This window comes from Mugil cephalus, chromosome 15, assembly GCF_022458985.1.
Source record: "Mugil cephalus isolate CIBA_MC_2020 chromosome 15, CIBA_Mcephalus_1.1, whole genome shotgun sequence".
Taxonomy (NCBI): Eukaryota; Metazoa; Chordata; class Actinopteri; order Mugiliformes; family Mugilidae; genus Mugil; species Mugil cephalus.
In genome coordinates, this window is record NC_061784.1 from 3,215,873 (window position 1) to 3,226,031 (window position 10,159).

The 10,159-nt window shown below is 39.2% G+C and overlaps 2 protein-coding genes across 2 annotated transcripts; one reads left to right on the plus strand and one right to left on the minus strand.

Annotated features, from left to right (window-relative positions):
• Positions 1-79: 79 nt before the first annotated feature.
• On the minus strand, positions 80-1,686 carry epd (ependymin). Its single transcript, XM_047608021.1, has 6 exons — positions 1,524-1,686; positions 1,386-1,417; positions 1,131-1,268; positions 859-1,045; positions 678-759; positions 80-536 (listed from the first exon to the last, which is right to left on the minus strand). Exons 1-6 carry the CDS (start codon positions 1,597-1,599, stop codon positions 410-412), a joined length of 642 nt encoding a protein of 213 aa, XP_047463977.1. The 5' UTR covers positions 1,600-1,686; the 3' UTR covers positions 80-409.
• A 3,831-nt stretch (positions 1,687-5,517) lies between these two features.
• LOC125020731 (interleukin-27 subunit alpha) lies at positions 5,518-10,142 on the plus strand. Its single transcript, XM_047606196.1, has 5 exons — positions 5,518-7,907; positions 8,823-8,981; positions 9,097-9,198; positions 9,497-9,676; positions 9,802-10,142. The coding sequence occupies exons 2-5, from the start codon at positions 8,823-8,825 to the stop codon at positions 9,979-9,981; spliced, it is 621 nt and encodes a 206-aa protein (XP_047462152.1). The 5' UTR covers positions 5,518-7,907; the 3' UTR covers positions 9,982-10,142.
• Positions 10,143-10,159: the final 17 nt, after the last annotated feature.

The window sequence follows — 10,159 nt, forward strand, 5'->3', positions numbered from 1 at the left end:
ACCTTAGCTAGGCTAGGTTTTCTCCCATAGTTGATGAATCTTGCCTCTCAGGTCTAAATGAAACACTTTACACGTTTGACAGCTTTGACATTTTATTGTTCCATTAATCATATCTTACAGGTTTTGTAAGCGGTACCAACTTGAAAAGCCACCAACTGTTAGTAATTATGACTACATCTAGAATCCATGTATATCATATCTTGTACTTTTACATCAAAATGTACGTATATAGGATGATCCATTCAAAGCCATATCTTCACAGGGGAGTGGAAGACGTGATGGAAACAGATGTGATGCAGTGTAGTGTCGCAGGAAAAACTCAAGTCACGAATGGAAAGGAGAGAAAAGTCTATAGTTCTGGCGAGCCGTGCTTGTGTAGGGGTTGAATTTTCTGCCAGCGAGGCTTCAGCTACATGAACTCACTGAGGAAGCTATTTACTGTCCCTTCAGGTGTCTCCTCCAGGGGCTGACCCAGACAAAAGGAAGGCACCACGAGGAGATCGGGATCCTTGATCTCGACTTCCACGTCGATGTTGCTGTGACACAAAGCGGTACAAAAAATTCATGGAGATTCCTCAAGGGCTTGTTCATAGAAACTGTCCATGCTTTATTGTTTATCAAACACATGGAAATCAAAATTGTGTCTGTTCAAAGCACTGGAAAAAAATATCACTAACCTGATAATTAAGGATGCAGACTCAGTGAAGTAAAGGGCGGCCACAGGCAAACATCTCATGGTAACGGACATGGAGTAATGGCCTGAAAAGGAGGACGGAATACGTTCAAGTTATGTCACCACAACTATACAACGGAGTAACCAAAGTGGCGCGTGTATTATTTTTATAGCATCTGTCCCACCTTTTTTGTCAGGCAGTGATCCTGTCCAGACGCTGACTTTTAATCCCTCCCCTTCAATGGATGAGCTCCCAGAGTGAAGTGTAGACAAAAATGTGGCATCATCGGGAATATCCAGAGGGTGCATGTTGCAGTGCAGTGTTTTTTTCTCACAGCTCTGGTTTTTGCTGTCAATCTCATACAGTATCCCCTGTTGGACAAAGATATACATTCATCGTACATTGTCAGGGAAGGGAAGCGCTCCAACTGTTGTCTTAAAGGAAGATATCAGTTACCTCTTCAAAAAACATTAGCAGATCCAAACCTAGCGAACCGTTTGAAGGATGGCTCTCGTTTGACCTGAACCGTAGTTTCTTGCCCATTGAATCGTAGGTGAATGCACCATACGCTTTCACGTCCCCCTTAAAGGACACCTGGATTCATTCAAAGGCATACATCCAGGGAGAGAGAGAGAGTTAATGCTGGTTTTCAAAAAAGGGGGGAAAAAAAGAAATGTTCAGAGAAATAATAAATTTTAAGAAAAGACTCACCACGCTCATGAACCCTGTCATGTTGGGAGAATCTGAAAGACAACAGGTCGGTTAAATATATATTCTATAAACGCAAAGGAGATTGTAAACACAAAGAGACGTAAGACATCAAAATAATGGATCACTACAAAATCTTACGACAAGGCTGATGGTGATCTGCATGGGCGGTGGCAGTCAAGCACATGAAAACGAATAGCGTAACAGCGGCATACATTTTCCTGGTCCAGAGGGAGTCACAAAAAGGATGTTAGAGATGGCAAGACAACAACCATAAGCGCATCTAGCCTTCACGGAACTGACAGTCGCTTTTATAGGACTAGTGTCTGGCACAGACAACTATTCCTCTGTAAAAGGACCCATTATGGTGACACCCCCAGATCCCCGAATCCAAGCTGTCCAAACATAGTTAGCCCCTACCTCAGCTGGTGGTGACCCAATGTTTTCTGCTAGTGTCTTTTGGTTTATGATTGTGTAACTGTCCTCATTTGGTTTCAATCACAGCTCAGATTAGAGGCATTTCTCAATAAAACAGGATATTGTACAATCATGATAACATCTTCCCATTTACAGTGCTGATGTGGTTAAGTAGAGTATGTAGTACAGTGCAGTATCACGTAGTGTATGGAGGCCTATAGTTACGTTTTGGGGTGAGGATGGGATGAGACTGTGTCTCAGGAACTGAAACCTCTTGTTTACCACTGACTCTGTTCCACAATCACAGTGGACTCTCATCTGAGCCAAAAATACTTCCTTCTTGTATCTGGGAAGCAATGGATCTCTGCAGATGGTTGAAAGTGATAATAAAAAGTGATAATAAATTCACAAGTTTATAATGACATGATAAAGATTGGATCACATTTATTGTCAGTTTCTGAATAAAATTATTTCAAGAGTGTAATCTAATCAAGTATCTGACAAGAGTCTTTCAGAGTGTGCCATTTAACTTAACGTAAACTGAGTGTAAACATAACATTAATCTGCATATTAAAAATACTGTGAAACCTTTACATGGGTTTATCCATTTTTTTCAAAAGCAGTTTTGTCAATTAATATGTTTAATGAAATGCCATTAAGTAATGTTGAGATTTAGAACTGAAATCTTGCTGAAATTCTTATTGTGTTTGTTATATGTTACCAGCTATTGTTCTTTCAAGTTACTACATAGCCCTGTACTCAAATGACTCACATAGGAAGGAAATGCATAACAAACAAGGTTATAATGACACGATGAAGATTGCCTCACTTTTATTGTCAGTTTCTGAATAAATAAATAATTTCAAGAGTGGATTCTAACACTCAATAAATGTTTTCAGTCATTAAAATTACCCACATGGTTAAAGACAGAGAGAGTCTTCAATTTACTAATATCCATAGACAACAGGAACAATTATTACCATTATAGGGCTCATGAGCTGCACATATCAGAAGAACTGATAATCTCATAGTCTCCAGATTTTTGTTTTACAAGTGTTTGATGCTGAAGGGTCTTAAGGCCAGATTCAGATTTTCAAACAGACAACCGTTATAATTGTATCTGGAAAAAATACTTCATCATATTCATGAACATTGACTTCTATGGGATAAGGGTTTTACCATCTCTCAAATAACTTCATTAGATGTTTTTAATACTTCAGCTCCTGCCGCAAATACACTGGGGGAAAACTTGTCATCCTTGTCATATCTCCTGAAACAACACACATTTATGGGCATCTAAACGATTTAGACAGTATGAAGGGGTATTCTGGAAAAACGTGTTTCATTTGACGCATGGCCAGCATGAAAAATGAAATGGACAGAGAAAAGAAACAATAACTGTAGAGATTTGTACAGAAACCAAGAGGCCTAACACATAAAATCCCCACTTCGAAAATGTACTAGAGACTGAACAGTCTTGGTCAGGATTAAATTAGACTGTTGTCCCCAAAACACTCCAAACATACAAATGATCCAAGTTAAATAGAAAGCCTGGGGAGTTTGTACCAGATCGCCTGCATCAGCTGGGTCAGAAATGTGTTGTTGTCCCAACTACTCTTTGTGCAGCTGTCTTTTGGCCATTGGAATGACCCTGTTGTGTCAGTGCTCTCAAGAAAACACCCAGGCTAGGTTAATAGTGTTAGGTCTCCATAATGATGAGAAATTCAATATTGGAATATGAAAGGCTGCATTATGCAACTTTTATAAATAAATAAAAATCAAAAATATGGTTTCCAGAGTCTTTCAGAGTGTGCCATTTAACTTAACGTAAGCTTCGTGCAAACATAACATCAATCTGCATATTAAAAATACTGTAAATCCTTTACATGAACACCATTATTTAAATGGTTTTGTAATGTGTTTGCCACAGAATATTATTTTACAGTATTTTTTACATTCACAGGTTTATCCATTTTCCCCACACTCTACTTTTTTAAGCTAACTCCGAAAGCAGTTTTGTCAATTTATATGTTTAATGAAATGCCATTAAGTAATATTGAGATTTAGCACTGAAATCTTGCTGAAATTCTTATTGTGCTTGTTATATGTTAGCAGCTATTGTTCTTTCAAATTGCTATGTAGCCCTGTACTCAAATGACTCACATTTAGCACTAAACACATGATTGAAATATACACTACTTCATTTACGATAAGCTGAACTGTGTACCAGTGTTGGTGCAAAATCTAAAAATAGGAAGGAAATGCATACCAAAAGCAAAAGAGAACCCCTGTAACCACAAAGAGTGAGACTGAAAATAGACTGAGAGTAAACTGCATCACAAGGGAAATTTAATGTTACAGTATGAAGGGAATCCAGGGGGAGGAGATTGTGGAAATGAGGGAAGCCCTTCTCCGTATGTGCCCCTTCGCCTTCTGATGACCACATCATGAAGGTACATTTTCTCTTTCAGAGAGGAAGTCAGCATGTTGAACTGTAACTCACCCCCCTGGCCATTTTATTGTTAGATAATGTATCATACTGTATAATTATTGTTTTACTTCTGTGTATTTTGAATTATGTCACTATGATTTTGCATTCTGCAGTATCATATTGTTAGTCAAAACATAATTAGGTAGTAGTTTTTTTTTATTATTATTATTCAGGAAGTCTCGCTGAGGTGAGATGTTTTTAATGCAAGATAAGCCCGAAAATAACAACAATGAAACAATATCAACACAGAGATAGACAAAGCTGTAGTGAACAGGTCAACCATCATGCGCAACCATGACGGGTGCATTTGGTAAGGTACGTGCAGACAAGACTTGATGAATGAAATGCTGATGCACACCGCTTTTAAGTGACCCTAACCTTTGCACCAGTGTATGTGGTGCATTAAATGAAAGGAAAACATTGTCAAAAGCAGAATGTATCCTGAGATGGGCTGGTTTGTGGTAAAACAAACAGCATATTTGGTAGTTTTGCTTTTTTTGATTAGTTAAGTATTTGTCATGTATAAAGTAACTAGCAGAAGGCCTAATGCTAAACCTTGTGGGACACCACTGTCATCAGGCGAGAGGCGGGGTACACCCTGGATAGGTTGCCAGTCTATAGCAACTAACACTAAGACTAACAACCATTCGCTCTCACACTCACGCCTACGGTCAGGTGAGAGGAAACAGGAGTACCCAGAGAAAACCCACGCAGACGCAGGGAGAACATGCAAACTCCACACAGAAAGGCCCAAGCTGGACTCAAATCTAAACATTCTTGCGGGGAGACATCACAGTAACTGTGCTCCCAAACCATATATGTATGTATATATATATATATACACACGCACACACACACACACACACACACACACACACACACACACACACACACACACATACATATATATATAAATTCTCGGTTACAGTAGGTTTGCAACCACGAGTAGTAAACTGTAAATCTGTTAATCAGAAACTGAAATGATTCGTTTTCTTGCATACTGTTTGTCCTTGTATGTAAACTTTGAACCCTCATAAACATTTCCAGAACACCACCCATTTACAGTAAAATAATCTGTGGCCTCAGCTGTACAGTTCTGTTCAGTTCATAGAAACTGTCTACATTTTACTGCTATCAAGTAACCAGAAAATCAAAAGTGAAACTGACACACCGCAAAGAGGTAGGTTTAAACCTCTATTTAGCAGTGTTTCGAACAATGAGAAGTTTTCAAGGATTTTATTGAGAGTTTTTCAGCATACACTTTGAAACATACCACACAGGACTTTTGTCAGAGGAAATTTCTCAAAGAAGATCTTTTAAACATTGTAAACACCTGTCTGATAAGGTTTTAATCTGTGCAGTGTCTGCAACGCATTTTAAAACAAACATTTACTTTCAAAACGTGAACCGAAATGATGTATCCGTCATTTCTTGTGGTGCTAAACAAGCTGCTCTATTCAACTTTCAGCGCAGACTGAAGAAATGTAAGAACAATCCGAACATCATAAATGTTGAAAAAAGGTTCACTTTTATAATGCACAGGACAGTATCTACCAGCTGCTGCAGTTAAAGAGACAACAGATGAGTTAATATAAAACTAACTCATCTGCTGTAAATTGAAGTGCATCAATACTGCACATCGACTCCAAAATACATGATATAGGAAAATACATAATATAAGAATAGGTGTTGTACGTATTTTCATACACTATCTTTTTGATAAACAACACACTGTGGATCAATAAATTATAGCCGTCTTATAGTCGACACAATCTTTTGTACGAATTTCGATGTGATGCCAGAACACCACCAAGGTTTTGGTGACTTCCCACACTGCACTGGATTTGTCTCTGTCTGGGAATTCACCTCCAAAAAATAATCAACCCCTTTTAGCTATTTTCTGTAAAAGAAAGCCTTTCCATTAGCCATTAGGAAAAACTAAAACTATGTACTTTTCTTTCCTCTTTTTATCTCAGATGGAAAGAACTTGGCAGATTTGTCCTTCAAAGGCTCAGCCATGAGATGCTAATGAAAACCAAGTGGAAGATGAAATGTACTGTAAATAATAACATAGTGATTGTAACTGTAAAAACACTTATTTGAGGAGCGGGACCTTATTTCATAATCTCATAACCTGTGATGAAACAAAACTAAAACAAAGGAAAATGTTTTCCTGAAGACGTCCCACCACTTGTCCAAGCGGCTTCCTCAGGTCTAATCTGTCCACTAGTCATGAGTCACTAGTCATTTAAATATATATGCAATATAAAAAACAAAACAAAAAAGAAACAAACAAACAAAAAAAAGTGAGGATAGTGGGGAACCATCGTCTTTGAGGAGGAAAAAATCCTGATTGACGGTGATCGGTGATCAGTTAAAAGTTTGGTGAAATCGAATCAAAGAAAAACAGTAGAACTCAGAGCTACGTTTAATAGCATTTCCACACGTACAATGTGGAGGAATCTCAAGGGACTGGGACTGAACAGCCGTGGAGCCTTAAGAAAACCACTAACCAGTGAGGCTAACCTGTAAAAAAGGCTTCATTTTGCTGTGGAGCATAAAGCTTGGACTCTGGAGCAATGGAAGAAGGTCATGTGGTCTGATGAGTCCAGATTTACTCTGTCCCAGATTGATGGGGCATCAGAGTGAGAAAAAAAGGGAAATGAAGTCCCATCATACCTAGTACCAGTCTGTGGGGGCAGTGATATGATCTGAGGTTGCTGCAGTTGCTCAGGTCTAGGTTCAGTAACATTATATAATTAAAATATTATAAATGAGACACGAGACATCATCTTAACACATGGATTGGCCACCACAGAGTCCAGACCTTAACCCCATTGAGAATCTTTGGGATGTGCTGGAGAAGGCTTTGAGCAGTGGTCAGATTCATCAATACAAGATCTTGGAGGCACAATAAATGGCATTACAATGGAAAGCTTGCTGCCTAAATGCTAGAAAAAGTACAAATGTAAATGAAAAGATACTCTGGGGTGATTCTTTTGTGACTGTGATAAAGCACCCAACATTTCCAGTGATGAAAGTCTCGACGGTAGGGCCTTATTTTGCATGTTTCCTTGTGTTGTTGAGCCGAAATTCATTGAAACTGTCGCAGTTATTGCTCATCAAGAGACTCTTCAAATATTCCCTTAGGACGAAAAGTCAAGAAGTTTCAGGTGTTAGTCATTGTAAGAGCTGCCCACTTTTACTAAATAAACGAAACTTAAAGTGGTCATGTTAACATGTATAAATAAAGTTAAACCAATTTGCACTGATGAAGATTTTACGTTTTGTTTGTTGTTTTCTTTCAATATCTGTGTGTGTGTGTGTCTTGTAAAAGTTCTGCCCGTTCAGCGTTGGCAGAAAGTTTTTTATCCCATTCAAATAAAGATGACTGACGAGAGATGAGCTTGAGGAAACTAGGTTTCTCCTTGAACAACTTCCTCGTGCTGAATCATGCTGATTACCACAAGAAAGAGACAGGGAAAAAAATGAGAAAACTCCAGATCTGTCTGAAAGTGAAACAAACTGATCTAATACGTATATATACTGTATGTGAGCCTCACTGAAGCATGAAGGTATTTTGACTTGCTTAGAGTGGCGTTCAGTGCTCCTCCAAGGTAAGGCCCTTCTTAAAATTATCAATACTTTAGGCATTGGATTTCTTTTAGTATTTGTATGTGTAAATATGTAGTGGCTTGTATGTCTGTGTATAAAAGCTATACAATGTAGAAGGGAACACACCTCCTTTCTTGATACACTAAGTGTCGAAACTTTAAGTTTCTGTGTGCCTGTTAATGTCTACTTTTTTAATGTCAGTGCAGTGACAGTAACACCTGTTGATCTGTGTAGCTATGATTAGAGCGAACGTTGGTGAACTCTGTCACTCTTCAATGAATGAGATACACGTTGACTCAGCTAGAACCCTGTATTATTCCAACAAGACATGATTCGACAAAATGACTAAAATACAAAGAAAGGCTTGCGTCTTCTTTCTACTGGTGAATCTTGACAGAGACAGGGAACCTGACGGAAATGAGAACCGTAAAACGTTATAATGCCAGCACTTGTGACAGGTCAGATGAGATGCGGAAACTGGGATTCAGGAGACTAGGATTGGTGCGGGAGCAAAATAAGGAAGAAGAATTTACCTTCTACTGTGAAACCATTAAGAGGAATTGAGAACAACCGAAGAACTAGATTATCACTGAATTACATAACAGAAAGGTGAAGTACTGTAGGGGGCATGAAATATGCAGTGTGGAATTTCTTTCAGAAATATTACTGAGCTTCCTTTTAGGGTTTAAATTGAGGAAAGTGACAGTTTCTTTAAAGAGTATCACTGTAGCTGACTGGAACACTGGTGATACTGTGGCTCAGCTATTTTCCCCCATCATCTGCAGTTTTTGCTCTCTTTGATGCCACTGATTACATGTACCAACATATAACAGCCTAAGAGAGAATAAGAGAATGATTTGTGAGCAATGTTTTTTATTTGTTAACTTGTTATAACTCCGCTCCTGTCTCTGTTTCAGATGGCTATTTGGTGGTGGGCTCTCATCCTCCCTTGTTGCATGCTAAACTGTGTGGAGTCGTCGGCTGCATCCTCGGTTCTCCAGAGAAATAAATACAATCATGCCTTTCGTCACACGAGATCTACAAAAACCCGCGTGCAACAGCTGTTGAGGAAATATGTGAGTACTGAGTGTTCCTCTCCGGCATCTCTATTCCCCAAATGCTTGTTATTCTTCCAGTTTGGAAGTTTGTTTGTTCCCTGTTAACCTTTCGTGGATGTCTGTCTTTTAACAGAAGCAAGAGCAGTTGGGGAGTGAGTCGTTTGAGGACAGAAGCCGGCAGTTAAAGGACATGCCTTTGCTTTCTACAGACTTCTACAGCTGGTTGAATCTGACGGTCAGTACCCAACCTGTGTTTTTAAAATAATTTCTCAGGAAATCACTCCCTGGTTGTTATTTTCCGAATCACGTTGTCAAATTTTTCTGAGAATTTTTTTCAACTGTTTTGATCTTTTTCTATTATGGGGAGAGGTGAGAGAGGAAATCTGGCGAAACTGTCAGAATATCTGCTCTTGCAGAACATATGACTTTGAAATTTTGAGCAGAAATCCCCTTTTAGAATTTCTAGTATAGCGGGCAGTTGTGCAACATTTTGTTAATGTAATCTTGCGGTCGCGTCTTGGTTGTCTGTTCAGGACTGGGATAGACTGCAGGCCGCGTTGAAGGACATGCAAACCTACTGGAACATGCTAGAGGGGAAGAGGAAACAGCTGGAGGGGGAGAAGGAGCAGATGGTGGCACAGACCACTTTATCTCAGAGTATTAGGGACATTCAGCTGGACTTAAGGGACCTGATGAGACATGTCAGCAGTCAGGTACACACAGATGCCTTACTGAAATCCACCCACATTTTCTCTCCTTCAGCCCACGCAGTCTGTGGAGGAAGTGACACCACATCTGGTCTCATAACATTTTTTTTTTTTTTTGCTTTCCTGTTCAGATGAGTTTCGCAGGGAGATCGCACAAACCAGTGTCTTTTTCGCCCTCGAGCCACGAGGGAGGCTCCAAAACCACATGGGACAGCCGAGTGGAGGGCTACGTCATTCTGAGGGACCTGGATCTTTTCCTCATTAAGCTGGCACGAGATTTCCTCTTAATGGCTTCAAAAACACACTCATGACTCATCACTGACGAATGACAACACATGCCCGAGCTCAAAAATGACGACTCGGCATCTAAAAGAAAATTGGAATTAGAGTTGTGATAACTTTTATCAGTGCTTTAGTGGTGTTGTCAATACTTTACACGTTGCTCTTAGTTCGGTCTGCTTTTTTTTTTTTTATAAACATAATGTTATA